Source organism: Gymnoscopelus microlampas (assembly GCF_963454915.1).
Source record: "Gymnoscopelus microlampas genome assembly, chromosome: 16".
NCBI lineage: Eukaryota > Metazoa > Chordata > Actinopteri > Myctophiformes > Myctophidae > Gymnoscopelus > Gymnoscopelus microlampas.
Window position 1 is genome coordinate 31,591,171 of NC_139953.1, and position 17,760 is coordinate 31,608,930.

Consider the following 17,760-nt stretch of genomic DNA (forward strand, 5'->3'; position numbering starts at 1 on the left):
CGCTGGTCTGGCATGTTCCCATTGGCTATGATGACACAAAGAGAGGAGCGCACACCAATGCTGCGGAGGTGCCGACCACAGTGAAGTGATCAAGTTCAAGAGAGAAAGCAGTTGCTCACTCGTAGCCTCAATGCAATGCAGATTTATTGAACAAAAGTCTTCTCAAGAGAAGACTTTTTTTTTTAATCTCCCAAAATCCTATGTGGATGTCATTATCTTTCCCATCTCACTGTGTTGTGTAATTTTCTTACAAGGCTCAGGCTGCGGCTGAAAGTAAACTGCGGCCTCCTGCACGCGCTGTACGACCAGCTCCACAGTCTGCCAAAGCTCTCCTCGCATAGACTCAACCAGTCATAAGGCTCCACAGTCTACCAAAGCTCTCCTCGCATAGACTCAACCAGTCATAAGGCTCCGCAGTCTGCCAAAGCTCTCCTCGCATAGACTCAACCAGTCATAAGGCTCCACAGTCTGCCAAAGATCTCCTCGCATAGACTCAACCAGTCATAAGGCTCCGCAGTCTGCCAAAGCTCTCCTCGCATAGACTCAACCAGTCTTAAGGCTCTACAGTCTGCCAAAGATCTCCTCGCATACTCTCAACCAGTCATAGGGCGTTGAAAGGATGTGTAATCCGCAAAGCTTCCTAACTCAATTGCACTCATTCAATAGGGAGTTTCCGAGGAAGGGCCACATTAACCAATGAGACATAAGTCTATTTGAGTGTTGCAATATGGGTTTGGGGTTAATTAAGTAGTATTGGGTGGAAGGGGTGGACGGGGCGGTTATGAGAAGCAGCGGGAGAGACACAAGTGAAGTAAGCTCAACTCCTTTATCTGAGAATGAAACTGCAGCAAAGCAATTTAGTTTCCCCTCCTCAGCCTTGTTCCAAACAAATACAGCAAAATCTGGAGGGTTACTTTAACTCTTCAGACTCAGAGTGTAAAAATGGCCTTAAGAGTTAAACGAACACTCCGGATTGTACTGTGTGAAAGGCTGTTAAATGGATTTTAATGGAATCTTTATTTTTTTTCGTCTTCTCCCCAATGGCCCCGAAGCTCATATTCTATAAACGCTTCAATAAAAGCAAGAAAATTGGGTCAGTACTCGGGTCTTGAGAGATCTATGCATTTAAAGTTCAGTGCTTGGATTCATTGTGGTCAATGAAATGCTGCTATTAGTAACCCCAGGACAGATTCAGCTAGACTGATGAGGACAGAGAGACAGCTTTGCTCAGCCTGAGAATAACTAGACTCAGAGACGTTTGATGACACAATTTAGTTTAGGCAATGCTCTGTTTTGTCCAGTCAAGCTTAGCATAAGCATTATTCTTTTATGCATGAATAGAAAACAGAATAACCTCCCATAAATGCAAGGTGAACTGAACTAAGCCAGGCGGGTACAGTACCTGATGTGTAAGTAAGGGCGGGCATTATGACTTCAAATCACGATAATTTCAAAATGTCATGCTGGGACAACACCAGGAGAGTAGCATGACAAATTCGAGACTCTACATCGGCTGACGTGTGCGTGTATGTGTGTGTGTGTCGTACTCTTAGTGTCCAGCTGAGCGCGGTACTTGGTGAAGCCCTTGAGTCGGACCCTCTCGCCCAGCAGCTGGAGGAACTCCTCCAGAGCGGGACCGGCAGATTCGTTGTTGTACATCTCCTCCTCGCTGCTCTGGCCCGCCATGCAGTACATCACCCCCACCTTCAGCTGGAAACTCAGCTACACACACATGGGGGGGGGGGGGGGGATTACTGGGGAGAAATTATGTCACTCGCAGCTGTCAGGCGGAAACCTTGTATGTTCCAAAACCGTTAGTTTACTGTTACGTTACTGACGACCATAATTTGGGCATGTCATTACAGGAGAAATGACAATTGACGGAGTAGGGCTGTTCATTTAAGAAAAAACATGAATAGTTCAAATATGGAGATACAAGGTTTCTGCCCGACAGTGACTAAATGTTTTCTGGAGAAAAAAAAAGAAGTCATGGCATCATTTGAAAGAAATGGCGTTGGGGTTCTCACAATTGCTCCCGTTGCTACATGCCGAAGAAAGACGCAAAATCACTTTTCCGACAAGAGCACGTTTTGAGGCTCTAGTGAAAGGTGACTCTTATATGAGCAGTAATGCTGTGTGCATGTGAGATTGTGCAGGTTCAAACTGCTTTGTTCACATGGTCATGTGTGACCTGTGCCGACTTTCTAAAACAGGAACTTCCCAAATGTTTTCAGCTTGAGACCCAAAATAAATGTATTTGGTGTAGTTTGCGAGATTAGCCAAGGACAGTCACTCACACTCACACACGGGTGAAAACATAACCTTGCCGGAGATAACAAACTATTGTAGGCTCACTGTGACACAGTGAATCATTGATACTAAATGAACAACCAGCTAGTGGTGGATTACATTTTTTTCTTCTATTATATATATAAAGTAGTAGTTTCAAATTAGATAGAAATTATCAACATCCTCTTAATGTCTACGGACATCTTATTGTATGATTTTTCAAGGGCCATTTTCGCTCCGTCTATCCCCCAGATCCCTCCCCCCTGCTTACCCCCTGCTCGTCCAGCTTCATCAGCTGCTCGGTGACCTTGGGCGTGTTGAGGGCCAGGCGCAGGCAGTGGGCGTTCAGCTCGGGCACCAGATACTCCAGCACCTCCTTGAGAGGCAGGCCCCGGGCCAGGCCGTGCTTGGAGGTAGAAGGCACCGCGTCCTCCAGGACGGAGCCACGCAGCGTGTTCAGCTGGACAGGAGGGACGCAAAAAAGAGGAAATGGAAGGAATGGAACTCATCAAGACCTGAGGCCAATTCTACAAATGTCTTCTAAATCCTAACAGTTATGTTAGAAAAAACCTATGTTGCTATATCAGTGGTGCTCAACCTTTTTCCATGTCAAGGACCCCCAAAATGATATGTATTTGGCCTCTGACCCCCATCGGAGGACCCCCAGGGACCCCCACCACCCCACAGAAGCAAAGACTAAGTTAAAGATGTTTGCTTGAAAATATATATATATTCAAAGATATTTCAAAAATGTCCACAATTTTTCAAAAATAGCAGATCTACAAGCTTGTAGCGTGGCACTCGGTGCTGCGCTAAGAGCTTGTAGATCTGCTATTTTTTAATATCCAAAGTGAAAACAATGGTTATAGCTATAAAATCTGATGCGTTCCCGGATTGAATGGGTTAAAAAGGCTGTGACCGAGACTCAAATATTGCCATTATTGCGGCGTCACTGGGCCAGCTGATCATCTTCTGATCCTCTTAAAATGTTTTAATATAGCTTCATCCAAATGCAAATTATACAGCAGACATGCTAGCAGACACTGTTTTAATATAATCAAATAAGTAGACAAACACAAACAGGCAGATACAAAGGAAAATGGACAAAAAAACAATAGCTTTAAAAGAGTTGTGGTTTTGCTCTGATGTGTCCAACCACAAGGGAGGCCTGTCATTACTGTGGGACTGTCATACTTTATAGCAAGCCTTTATGAGGACTCACACACCATGCCTCAGCTCATCATATGATCACACAACAGAGAAAAAGCACTTTTACAACTGATCTTAAAGAGACGCCAAAACTTTCTAGACACTGCAATTCATTTTCTCCACTTTTCTCCCAATTTAGTCGTTATGCCGTTTCTCAATTCCCCCTTGTATCGTAGTCCTTTGCCACTGTCGTGTTTCACCGGGAGGATAATGCATGCAGAGGAACATGCTATTACTCTCAGATTCACACCCAGAAATAGCATTGGAAAACTACAGTAAGAAATCACGCGATTCACTGTCCCCACAGAAGCACGTTTACACTCAGTCAAAAACATTTGTGATTTCTTAGATTTTCTTAGATACAGAAAAAATCCAATGTGACGTGACGCCGATTATGTGAGCAGATGTACCAGATGTACCAAGACTGCATATGTAATGCAAGATCTAACCTAACTAATCTAACATAAAATGTAGTCGATTTGTAGGCAGCCTTTTACTGAAGGATACACCAACTGTAGTCCCAGGTGCCATACCCGTTTGCCGTACGGGTCAGCTCCCCCATAGCTTAATTTGAATGGTTCAGCAGCATATTCTAACGGGTAACACGTATAAAGGATTCAAAACACTAGCCGCTGCAGTGGCTGGGGTTGGCAGGAACCTTACCACTGCGCCACCCAGACGCCCTTAAGGTCAGGAATAGTTGTAAGTAATTTGCCCAAATTGGCCTCCTTTTAGAAACATGGGACCGGCCTGAGCCGTAGTAAAATAATTAGCTGCACCGAGCTCTGGGCCAAGCAGACACACTCGCTTTGAATAGAACTACTGATGAGTGTCAGCATGCTAGCTTCACCCAGACAGAGAAAGCAGCGTGTTCTCACACAGCGCTCATAACAGAATGTGTGTGGGCTTTCGCTGTTGTTGTTGAGCTTCCTCCATGTAGAGTCTCGGGAATGCAGGGTAAAAACATACTCCAGGAGGACAGTCTCCATGAATAAATCAGAAGAGCAATAGAAGGGGACCTGCACATGTACCAAGACCAAATAAACACAGGCGGGGGGATCGGATAGTAGCAGCTCCAGTGTGGCTCCCACGGATAACCGACACAAGTCTGTGTTGCATGTGTGTGCGTGTCTGCACAGTCGCGCCACGCCGCTCTCTTGAAGTGAGGAGAAACAAGAGCTCCGGGGGACAATGGCTCTCCTCTCCGCGGACACTGGGCCTTTTTCTCACCGACACCGACACTGCCCACACGCTGCAGCAGCCCACCCACACACACACATACAGTATGCGTACACAAATACCTGCCCAGCTTCCCACTCTGAAAATAGCAGGGAGGGGGGGATAAAATAGGAAGGGGGGAGGCTGTGCAGTGGGCCATGCGTCATCCCGAGAGAGAGATTGACATGGTTATTACTCACGGGCAAGCTTCTATAGGGGAGCCATGATTTTTTTCACTCTATACACAAGTACCTCTGCCATTATTATATTGGCATCTGCCTCTTTTAGCTAGGAAATAGCAGTGCTCCGCTCCTTGACAGAGCGAGTGTGTGTGTGGGCGGTAGGGCTTGGGGGATGAAGAAATGCTTTATCTGGGGTTTAGAAGTGCTTCTATAGAAGGAAAGACGGCAGTGAGCGCTGCTTTAATTCACACGGGGCCCGCGGTACAGACGAGTAGGAACATCACATGCATGCATTCATGTAACTACACTTGGATGTGAGCTGGGTCCACCCTCAAGGGTGAGGTTGGACAGAAGAGCCACATACAGTATATTTGTAATTATGGGTGCAACAGTTAATCAAACTACATTACATTACTGTACATTACAGTCATTTAGCAGACGCTTTTATCCAAAGCGACTTACAATAAGTGCATTCAACATAGGTAGGGAACAAAACTACTAATCACCAGAAGTCTTAAGTGTATTTTCTGCAAAAACAAGCAACCAAGAGTATACTTAGCGCAAAGGTAAAAGTGCAATATATCAGCTACCTACTTTCTTAAACAGATGAGACAAAATAGCTAAATCAAATGAGCAAGAACTAAAACAAATGAGTGTATCGACTAAACAAGATCCAATAAAACAATACAACAATAAAACAAGAGTTCGTACAACTAGTTAACAACAAGTAGGCCAGGCAAAGAGGAAGGGTAGTGTTTCCTGAAGACTAATCGATGTACAGATGTGCCACTTCAAAACTTCACATGTCCTGCCATCGCCAAGACAGTAAATTTTCAGGGGATTCCCAGGGAAATAAGAGGGACAAAGAAGGGCATTTAAAATGGTGAATTATTTTGATGATCACTGCTTTTATGATGCTAATTAATTTGAGCAACTGGTCAAATCACCTTTCGCCTCATAATGAGTCTGACACCTTCTTCAACACATTCTTTTGTTCTCATGTATATGGGTGTCTGTTGAAGGGAAAAATGGGGGGGTGTAGTGACAACTTCTTTTCAGGGGCAAAACAGTGGATTTTAAGGGCAGAAAAGGGAGGAAAAACATGCAATTTCAGGGGACTTTCAGGGAAAGAACAGTAACGTGTGAAGTTTTGAAGTGGCACATCTGTAATTGATTAGAAATAAAGATGTATTTACGAATAGTGAAAAACTGCTGGTCCATGATGCTTTTGTGTTTGTGAGCTACTGTAGAAGTATGAAATAGTGCTTAAGTGGTTAATCAAACAATTCACGCCCATTCATTGACGTACAAAACATTAAAATTAAAATACATATTCTTAAACGTGCCTCTCAATTATTCGACTAATCGAAAGAGTAATCAATAAAATAATCACTGAGAAAGGAATAAATACTTGCAGCCGTATGTCTCTCTTTTATAAACACTGCTTGAAACCCTCAAGGTCAGGCATGGTCAACATCACAGTGTCGTCATGGTCTCCCAGAGACCACACAGCTAGCACAGAGCAACACCAGCACACATTAAGCCATTAACTGTCGCACCCTCCCCTACACACAAGTAAGTGACAGTGTGATATCTGTGGTGTTGTTGTACCTCGCTGGTCCTGAAGATGACCCTGTAGTTGTACTGTTGGCCGTGCTCTTTGTGCTCGTCCACTTTCTCCCTCCGCAGACTCACCGCCACCGGCCCCAAGGTCTCATCCACCCCCAGGTAGTTCCAGTGCTCTGGAGGCGGACAGATGGATGAGAGATGAATGGTGGTTGGTTACGAAAACCAGGAATGCATGTGGAGAGAAAAAAAGAGAACAGAGGGTAAGAGAAGAACAACATTTTTGTCAAGAGAGAGACACACACACACACACACACACACACACACACACACACACACACACACACTAACACACACACACAGCCTCTCCTAGATGGCTCTGCATCCTATAGAGCAGTGGTTCTCAAAAATGGGGCCCAGGGACAGGGTTGCCAGATCTGCTTATTATACTTAACTTTCCCAGGAAGATTTTATTTGAAAATAGCCGATCTACATGCTCACAACGCGTCGCATCGCGACGCGTTGTGAGCTTGTAGATCTGCTATTTTCAAATAGCTGATCGTATATGTTAAAGTGCTCATGTGGCCCATCGTCGCTTCTTTTGGGCTGGTTTTCCTAGACCGGGTTGCTTGTTTCTCTCACAGAATCTGGCAACACTGCCCAGGGACCCTCAGCGTTCCTTGAGGGCGTTCTAACCCAGTTTCAAGGACCGGGTCCGTGAAATAAAATTGCTATAGAGCCACGACCATAAAAATGGCCCCGAAAACTGAATGCAATGCATGAGTGGTCAGTCAGTCCGCGGCAGAGCTCTCACCTCTCAGATAGAAGTACTTGCGGTAGTAATAGGCGCCGAGGTCCACGTGCTCCACGATGTAGCGCTTGGTCCTGTCGCCGTGCTGGCCCGGCCCGTCCTTGGGCGCCTCCAGCACGGCCACGCCGGCGTTGGTGAAGTGGGTGGAGAGGGTGGCCTCCAGTGGCCCCCCTTCTTCCGTGCTGCCCGAATTGCTGCCGGAGCTCCCACCGCTACCGATGCTCCCCTGCTGGGAGACCAGAGACCCAGGCCCAGTTACACAGGGAACATGTGACAATTTCAAGTCAACCCATCGCAATCCAACAATAATAATACCGTAATCAGATTTATATAGCGCTTTTCTATGTACTGTAAGCTTGTAGATCTGCACATTTTGCCCCAGAATAGGTGCGTTAGGCTTCAAGTGGTTAAAGCAAAGGACAAATAAGCAAAAAAGAAAAAGAAAAAAAATCACACCCAGTCTGAAGAGAGTGGTGCCTTTGATGAGTTAATTAGTGTAAACTGGTTGCATCTTTGTGTTGCAATCAGCTGCAGCTGTTGAGGCCATGCTCATACGGACGGACGGACGGACGGACGGACAGACACACACACAAAGTCCGTCCTTGGAGTGGCTAGCACCACTCAAAAATTTAAATATTCAGTACATGGCCGTCATGCTGTCTGTGATCTTTAGGTATCAGTAGTTACTATGTGAGCAGTTTGTGAGCAAAGCCATACAAATCACAATGTGGTGTTCAGTGGCAAAGTCGCTCTATAGAGGAAAAATCTGAATGGCATCATCCCTGCATTGGCAAACTAGCAGCTTGTGAGCATGTTGACTAATGTGGGAAAAAACAACAGACAACAACATACAGATCAGTCTAACCTGTTTGGAGGGACAGATGCTCCTTTCACCCTCTCCTCCTATCTCGTTCCTGAAGCAGGGGCAGCTGAGCACCAGGTCGTTGCTCTTGTCGTCCCCGGGATCGAGGGCAGGACCGGTGCCGTGTCCTCCCCCCGTCCCCTCCTTGGTGCTGAGCTCCTCCTGCGAGCCGCAGGGCGAGCCGTACCCCCCGCTCTGATTGGAGGAGGAGGAGGAGGCGGCGGCGGCGGCGGCAGACGCCCCGGTGGTGGTGTTCTTGCGCTTGCCTCCGGACTGCCTGCCGTGGATGACCTCGTTGAGGTCGAACATCAGCGACTGAACGTCGAAGTGGGCGAAGCCTTTCTGGCAGACCCAGGGCTTGGCGGGCGGGCCGATCTCGTCTCCCTTGCCCCCGTCCTCCGCGTCCGAGCCGGCCCGGGACGAATCGCCCTCCGCCTTGACGTTGCGAAGCTTGCGGAATATCGATTCTCCGCCCGTCTCCGACTTCGACCTCCTCTTCAGGTGCTTCTCCCGTTCCTTCAGCCGGCTGGCGGGGCTGCCTCTGGGCGGCCCCCCGTCGGGCAGGTCCAGGGCGGGCTGTTTGATGGGGGCGACGGTGAGAAGCTCGCCCAGCCTCTCCGGCGCCGGGCTGCGCTGGTCGTCGGTGGACTGGTAGCCCTTCAGCATGTCGAAGAAGCTCTCCCCGGACACGCCGTGCTTGTCGATGGACGACGTGCTGCCGTACTCGCGGTGCATGGGCGTCCACCCGGAGAAGGACCAGCCCTCGCCGCCGTCGCCGTCCAGCTCGCTGATGGTAATGTCGCTGTTGCTGCGCTGGCGGATGCGCCGCATGCCTTTGCGCGGCGAGCCCAGGTAGCCGTCGGGCGAGAGGAAGCGGTTGTCTTTGCCTTTGCTTTGCATCTTGTTCTTCAGGGTGTTGTGGATGTTACGCAGCATGGACGAGTCCTGGGGGCTGATCAGGTGACCCAGCTTCGCTGACAGGTTGCTGTGGGCTGTGACGGCCGACCCCCCGCCGCCTCCTCCTCCTCCTCCTCCACCACCACCTCCTCCAACCCGATCTCTCTCTCTCTCTGCGCTTCCTGACCCCGAAGAGCTGGTCATGGTGGTGCTGGGAGAGTCCGTTTCCACCGTGATGTGCCAAATCGCCCCGCCTCCCCCGTCTTTCCTGGGGGGCCAGTCGGCCACGCGGGCCCGCACCCCCATCTTGGGCACGCCGGGGTTGGTGGCGACGGCGGACGAGGAGATGTGGGCGCTCTCGCTGCGGGGCGGCGGCGCCCCGCCGTTGGGCAGTCGCAGGCGGCGGGTGTAGAACTCGTCGGTGGCGGGCACCGAGCCCCCGACCGAGCGCTCCGTCTGGGAGCGCTTCAGGCTGGTCATGGCAGAGGAGCTGGGGGGGGGGGGGAAGGACAGCCAGGAGAGGGGGAAGGCGAGGTAGGGGGAGGGGGTGGTGGATGGGAGGGGGAGCGATGGGGGCCTCAGATGAAGGTCTGCAGCATTATGTTCACCGAGAGGAACCTCACCAATTCATGGGGTGCTGGAGGAGAGAAGAAGCAGCAAAGCTCATGCTAAGTGACCTTCATAAAAGCACCGCACAGAATGCTTTGTCAATTAACCCATTAACTCATTCACTGCCAGACTTATTGCTGGCCGCGTTTGCCCACTGCCAGAGATTTTTCATAAAAAAAAAAAAAGTACTCTGGAGCTGAGATACAGAATTTTTAAGCTTTAAGTTAACAAGGAAGTGGATGGGAGTCTTTTCCTTCGAAAAATCATATCTCCTTGGTCTTTGGGTGAAAAAAAAAAAAAAAAAAAAAAAAAAATTTTTTGGGGAAAAATTAATAATTACGTTTTTTACGTCTGTGGCAGGTTTGGTAAACGGGAATAATTACGTTTATTACGTCAGTGGCAGTGTATGAGTTAAGACCGGGAGAAGCATCGGTGTCACTTTTTGATTTGAGCTAAAAAGCATTATTTTACACTTTGGCTATTCAAAAATAGCAGATATACAAGCTCATAGCGCGGCACCGAGTGCCGCGCTATGAGCTTGTAGATCTGCTATTTTTGAAAAATCGAGAACATTTGTGCAAATCTTTTAATATATATATTTTAAAGCGAACATTTGTAACTCAAATCTTTGCTTCTGGGGGGTCCCTGGAACAAAATATTTTGAGATGGGGGTCCGCGGCCAAATACATATACATTTTGCGGTCCTTGACATGAAAAAGTTTGAGCACCACTGATATAGAAACATACGTTTTTCAGAATACTGTTAGGATTTAGAAGACATTTTGTAGAATCGGCTTCAGGTCTTAAAGGGTCACTTGATTCAATTTACATGCAATGCCAACACTGGCATACATTCCACCTGTGACTGTCCAGTATTTTGTGCCCTACATACTCATAGCCTTTCAGATAATGCATTGCTAGACTGAAACATCCACCCAACAATCATTAGGGAGTGAAAGTTCATAAACAGATTACAGGCTCAGTTCTACCATGTCAGTGGGCATATCTCATCACCACTTGCCATTAAAATAATTTGCATGTTGCGACAGCAAAGACATATCAGATATTACCTCTATTTCTGTAATGAATGTTAGTGGAGGTAATACATGTTTGAATATACAATATATACCTGCACATTTATAAGGTTTGACAGTCTATAGTGTACAGTGGGTATTAAATATATTATGCAAACTCACAAATAATATGCAAACGCACCACAACAGCAACGATCAGCATGAGCATTTGCATTGACCTTTGGCTGCACCCCTGCTCCAAAGTGCACGGCAGTAAATTGAGTTAATGTCAAATTCAAACTGGTCTTGCGGTTGGTAATAAGGTTAGCATATCCCTGTAAGGCGATAGGCTAACCATTATGGAGACTGCAGAAAAAAATGATCACCTTCACAGAGCTGGAGGTTGATGGAAGGAAGGAAGGAAGGAAATGGCGGAGGTTTGCTGTGAGCCACAGTTCCTACAGGATGGACTGCATTCTGGCCATAGACAACCGGACTGGACTCAACTTGAGATAGACCAGCTGAGATCCTGTGTAGAAGAAAGGGGGGGGGGGGTATTAGATAGATACAGTAGATACCTTTATAGATAGACACCTTTATTGATCCCGCGGGGGGATATCAGTCGCCCAGAGGCAGCACATCAGTTAACCCATTAAGACCTGAGGCCGATTCAAAAAAGGTCTTAAAAAATATATAATATATTCAAAGATTTGCACACATTTTCACGATTTAAAAAAAAATAGCAGATCTACAAGCTCGTAGCGCGACACTCGGTGCCGCGCTACGAGCTTGTATATCTGCTATATGTATATATATGTATTGTATATCTGCTATAGCCAAAGAAATCTAGTTACAGGTAAAGAGTAATAAAGTTACAGGTAAAGAGTAAGGAAAGAAAGTACTGTTGTATACAGCAATACAGAAAAAGAAAACAAGAAGTGCCGTCAAAACAGACCAACAGTATGCAATACTATATACCCGTACAACTGTAGATATTGACAAGGGAGATAGAGGAAACAACAAAAGACGAGGGGTAAGGGAACAACAGAGAGGAAGTGAGAGGCTGTTACAAGTTGCACAGCATCAAAGCTGACCTACAAATCTTGGTTCAGATGATAGGGAGGCTGCTACTACCAGGGGACTAACCGGGGAAACGGAGAGAACACAGAACCACAGCAGTTCTAGCCTGGTAAACCCCTCCCTCCGGAAATCTCATTTCCATTTGATATCAGGAGTGAGTCTGGGCCTGCAGGGCTGTCAGGGCGTTTCTGCGGAGTTCATAACATGAACTCTCCAATCAGCGTCCTCGCTCATTGTTCTGTGCGGCGGAGGTAGGCCAATCAGGTGGAACCCGAGTGAACCCGAATGGAGCAGAGCACAGCCGACAAAAATAGAACATTCTGTTTTTTTTTTTTGCTTTATAAATAAGTTACAGGAGTTCTTACTGTATATGGTGTGTGTGATATGACATTTGAGCTTACCCTAATCACAATAACCCCGCATATATCGGTATCGGTTGATATCGGTATCGGTAATTAAGAGTTGGACAATATCGGTATATCGGTTATCGGTAAAAGAGCCAATATCGGACAACCCTAATATTTATGGTCAATTAATCATGACAGAGCCTATTTCAAAATAAAAAGTTACAGTGACACGCATGTATCCGAATAAAGCAACCTATTTTCGGCATTGCCCTTTCACAAGTCCCCCTGCGTCACGTTGTCTGGTGGTCGGGGAAACAAACTGCTGATTGGCTGAAGGGGAACGAACTGCTGATTGGCTGAAGGGGTTGTCAGTCAACGGTATTACTCCCGCCCAGCTCCAGCCCACAGCCAAATTGCCCATATAGGTCTGCAGGACAGACCAATTCCTGAAATCAAATGCAAATGAGATTTCCGGAAGGGGGGGGGTGTGTTTACAAGGCTACAGCAGTTCATTAACACACTTCATTTCCCTGTTAATGAGGAACATCTTGGATGACCAGTGGTTAGAGAGAGAGAGACAGAAAAGGCGCTTTTTTTAACTGGAAAGCCGTGATTTCAAACCTTGTACCATCCAGTTTTCCATTGACAATAGTGTAACTATTCTATTCTTCAAAGTATCCTTGTACAAGCATCAATAGTTGCACATGTTAAATGACAACTGGAAAATAAATGAGCAGAATCAAAAACACCTTTACACAAAGGACATAACCTTTCATGGAACGTGTCGGTACACAAGACACAGTATAATACTAATACACAGATAAAGGCCCGCAGACATCAACTTGGTTGTTCATATCAAGGACAATGTGGCAGTATAGCCTAAAGGGCTCTTCGCAGCCATTGAAAGTTGTTCCACTCAATTCACACCAGTGCAGTATCGCTCGCTTTGTTACTGACTGTGAGTTCATTTACGGCGCCATCTGTGCAAAACATTTTTCTAGTCTGTCAGCCTCCCTCCCTCGGCTCATACTGACAGAGCTAGATCCTGACCCCTGCCTCGTGAGTGGCAGTTTTATTCTGCACAACATTAGAGCATCTGTTTGACTAGACTGTCTGATGAAGTTTGTAGTGTAACAACAAGCACAAAGTCAAAAGCTGAGAAATCCGTCTCCCTAGCCTCACTTACGTACTACAGCCTGATTTATACTTGGTAGTTGGTAGTATACATCGCCCTTAAGGTGTTGGGGCACAGACAAACAGACAGACAGACAGAAACAGAGATTTGGCTTGCAGATAAACTCATATTGCATACCGTAGTACGAGTAAAAAGGCCCACTGGCCAGCTTTTACGGAAGATAATCAATTATTCATTTTGAAGAGGTGCTTCATACTGTGCAATAATTTGTTAGAGAATCATCAAGCAGCAAGGGCCAAACCGACGATATTTCCCCAGACACTCAAATTGTCTTGAGTGGATATTAACTGAATAATGAAGGTGAATGTTTGAAATAAGGAGGGGCATTGTCCTACTGAGTTGGAATGAATACAGATCAGCTTCCCCTGAAGGGGTTGCCTTCTGCGCCTGAGGCAACGAATTTAAGCTTCGTAAGAGTTTTAACTGTCTCCCTGATAGAAAACGTTTAAGCAGCCAAGCTGGCAAGACCAAAAGCATGTTGTAGTAATAATGGTCCTCAGCGATTAGTCTACATTTAAATAAGATGTGACAGACCTACGGTTTTCAGAACCAGGGGACACTTTGGAGAACAAAAAAATATATTATCAAAACCCCCAGGCTGTAGCCAGCACACGTTTGTTTGCTAGAATTTGTATGAATTAACATATTGTGTATAAACAAAATCGAGATAACCACGAGGTGCTTTGTTAAATGTGGTGTGTGTATTATATGAAATGACATGTAGTTATGTAAATTACATTTAAAGTTATGCTGAAATCGTATGAGGATTGGACAGGGACACTAAACACTACAACGGTTCGATCTTGTCTCTCCAACTCTGCAAATAGCTAACAGACAAGATATGAGATATGACCGCACGTCACGCCCCCTTTGGCGCATGTCCTTTTCACCAATGAGTAGTCAGTCAGTCAGTAACAAACGTCCACTATTAGGGTGTCTAAAAGCTCTGCTGCTCTTTACACCCAACAACAAACTTGGCCATGGGGGTCACCAACAATCAGTAGGATGCATCTTTGCTCTGCGCAATACGTTTCAAGGCAATAGGCTCTATGCACAGCAGCCATATTATCACTTCCTTCACAGGTGTTACCAATGATACTAATGAAGGCTCTGTTACATTAGTGTGGCACAGTAGTTCTCAGACATTTTAATTTCCACGACCCCCATAACTCTGAGAGTGTACAAATGGAACCAAATGGACCCACATTTTACGGGTCCATTTGGTTCCATTTGAACACTCTCAGAGTTACACACCCGTAAGGGGCCATTTGGAAAGCCCTTAAGGAACCATGAGGGTACCCGGACCCACATTTTAGACCGACTGGTGTAGCAGAGTGTTTCCAGTGAGCCAACATGCTGTAATGGATATTTTAAGAAAGCCAACCTGTCCTTCTATCTATTCTGTACCGTCTAACTTTATCTGAACCATAGAGGTTTAAACTCACAGCAGGGGTCTTTAGTCAAACCACTCTTCTCGGCTACAGCTGTCAATCTAACAGCTGAGCTCTTTCCCCCATGCTACTATCACTGTGTCAGCGATTTGTATGTGTGTAGCTATGTTTATGTCGATCTGCTGTCTCTTTGCTGAAATCTTCCTAATAAATCATCAACAACTTCATCCGAACGGAATATTATTATTCTATTACAATGCACAATATCAGCAACCCTGACTCTGTTTGACCAGAATGGAACAGAGCCTTCATTAGTATCATTGGTAACACCTGTGAATTTCTTCCACAATATGGCTGCTGTGCATAGAGCCTATACGTGCTTTACGGTTGAGATATTGTGTACATTTAGAAACTGGTCTAATGGTGGCGCAAGAGTCACTAAAATCAGTAAGAGGTCAGCTTCCCAGGAGTTCTCGGGGACCAAAGTGATGGACACTGGGACGGGCCTAACAACCTGCCGGACAGACGGTCAGAGCAAACTGACTGACATCAGTGGAGGAGAGAGACGGGGAGAAGAGACTTTGACGTGCATTGCCTCTCAGCCTGTGATTCCTCCATTATTGAAGCAGGCGGCTTCTTCAACCATCCACTGTGACAGGCCATTTACCAAGTCACAGCCGTAGAGCATGAATGGTTGACTTTAGAAGGAGGAGGGGTGGCTGTGCTGTGCTGAACTGCCGAGGGCAAATGTATAGCCAGAAACCCTTAATCCATTAAGACCTGGAACGCATCTGTGTTTTTTAGATTTCTTTGGGCTATTAAAAAATAGCAGATATACAAGCTCATAGCGCGGCACTCGGTGCCGCGCTATGAGCTTGTATATCTGCTATTTTTGAAAAATCGTGAAAATGTGTGCACATCTTTGAATATATATATATTTTTTAAGCGAACATTTCTAACTCATATCTTACTGCTTCTGGGGATTCTACATCAATACGTCTTCTAAATCAATTTAAAACAGTTTTTTAAAACAGTTTTTGTTTTGTTGCTATAATATCAATGGTTCAATTTGGCCTCGGACCCCCATCTCAAAATATTTTGTTCCAGGGACCCCCAGAAGCAAAGATTTGAGTTAAAAAATGTTCGCTTTAAAAGAACATATATTCAAAGATTTGCTCAAATGTTCACGATTTTTCAAAAATAGCAGATCTACAAGCTCATAGCGCGGCACTCGGTGCCGCGCTATGAGCTTGTATATCTGCTATTTTTGAATAGCCCAAAGAAATAAAAAAAATGACACACAGATACTGCGTTCCCGGTCTTAAAGGGTTAAATAAACAGTGTGATTGAAATGTGGAGGATTCTCAATCTCACAGCCTCTCACAGCCTGTTCTGCTGATAATAGGCCCCGGAGCGAGAGTACGTACTAGCTGACGCGTTTGCTTAACATTCAGAGATTTATACCGCATTATACAGACATGGCAGAGTCAGGCACACTGGAGGCACTACTCTGTCCAACGTGAACGTGATTGGCTGATTGATGTGCTAGATCACAAGAGGCTTCTTGTCATTGAATAGTGAGGGAATTGTATGGTCGGTTAGTACAAGGTTGTGGTCCTAGACAAAAGGCATCAGACACACACTAGAGAAACGTGGTATTCTTTCCAAGAGGCAAAGAAAGAGCGCCTCGACAAATCAACTGATTTATATAGTGTGTGGAGACATCTGTGCTTGGTTAAAAAAAGGAGGCTGGCATCCAACTGCACAGCTTGCTATTTGCAGGAATTTAAAACAAAATGACTGTGGGAATATTCAGGGTCTTGTAAACCAAATGATTAATTTATCACCATCAGCTGCGTTGCCGGTGTAGGATATAGCGATTGGTTCCACAGTATGTAAACAGCAGCTAAGCGTATTGACATTTCAGACTCCCCTCTGAAATCCCTTAAAAACGCCCGTGAATGTTTTAAATGATACATGGAGACATTTTAACCACGCTGTAAAATTTAAGCCTGCTGTTGCAACATGCTCTCTACCTAGCTATTTGTAGGGTATAGCACTAGTGTGCTTTAACCCTTTCAATCCGGGAACGCATGGCTGTGTCATTTTAGATTTTTAGCTGTAACCATTATTTTACACTTTAGGCTATTCAAAAATGAAAATTTGTGCAAATCTTTGATTATATATTATTTGTCTTTAAAGCGAACATTTTTAACTCAAATCTTAGCTTCTGGGGATTCTACAAATGTCTTCTAAATCCTAACAGTAAAAAAGTCAAGGTGGTCATATCGGGTGGGCCATTTAAATCAATGGAACCTACGTAGTATATTTTAATTCTTATTTATTGGTATCACAATGAAAGCACTTTTCAAGGTTTCAAAGTGGTCCTTTTTTTTACATCACTACTATTATTATTTTCATTATTTTACTATTGTATTATCATATTAGTGTAAAATGAAACCAAATGGACCCTTAAGGGTCCATTTGGTTTCATTTTACACTCTCAATATTAAAATGATTGTTAAACATCTGCATTACTTAATTAAAGAATTGTTCTTTTGATCAAAGTTTGCATGTTGTCTCTCCTATGGGTACCACATCAATACAGCATGGAATTGAGGACAAAATCTTATCCAACGACAACAACATATTCTATGTTCTGAGAGTCTAAATCTTATCAAATGGTGGTCCGTGGCTCAAATGACGAATACATAATGGACCTTGATATGAAAAGGGTTGAAAGCCACTACTCTACATTGTCAGCTCTGTTGCACAAAAATGTACCGCTGCAATCGAGGAATTTAGATGGCACTTCTGTTGTTTCCTGGAGATACTAGCGGTATGCTGAACATTCAGTGCATTTAACCCATTAAATAGGTGCTGCGACAAAAAAAAAGAAATCACACGCACACAATGTTCACTTTCCCTGGTATCCCAGCAACCGACTAAAAAAGATGGCCTTTCTCTGGCTTCCACAGATAGGGAGGTGGTAGTACAGTAGAGTACACCAGGAGAGATGTAGATATAATCACAGAGCCAGAGAGAACCAAATGTTTGACATGATGGTAGGAGAGAAAGTCAGGGAATGAGA

General features: G+C 45.3%; 1 protein-coding gene across 2 annotated transcripts in view; it reads right to left on the reverse strand.

Annotated features, from left to right (window-relative positions):
• The window catches only part of sipa1l1 (signal-induced proliferation-associated 1 like 1), a 143,751-nt gene that overhangs the window by 43,044 nt on the left and 82,947 nt on the right, over positions 1-17,760 (reverse strand). For both annotated transcript variants that reach the window (XM_084082845.1, XM_084082846.1), the window contains 6 exons: positions 11,043-11,185; positions 8,141-9,671; positions 7,279-7,504; positions 6,510-6,640; positions 2,561-2,749; positions 1,548-1,722 (listed from right to left, as the gene is read on the reverse strand). In XM_084082845.1, the coding sequence (XP_083938971.1) occupies positions 1,548-1,722; positions 2,561-2,749; positions 6,510-6,640; positions 7,279-7,504; positions 8,141-9,514 (2,095 nt within the window). In that variant the 5' untranslated portion in view covers positions 9,515-9,671; positions 11,043-11,185. The remainder of the gene's footprint in view (positions 1-1,547; positions 1,723-2,560; positions 2,750-6,509; positions 6,641-7,278; positions 7,505-8,140; positions 9,672-11,042; positions 11,186-17,760) is intronic.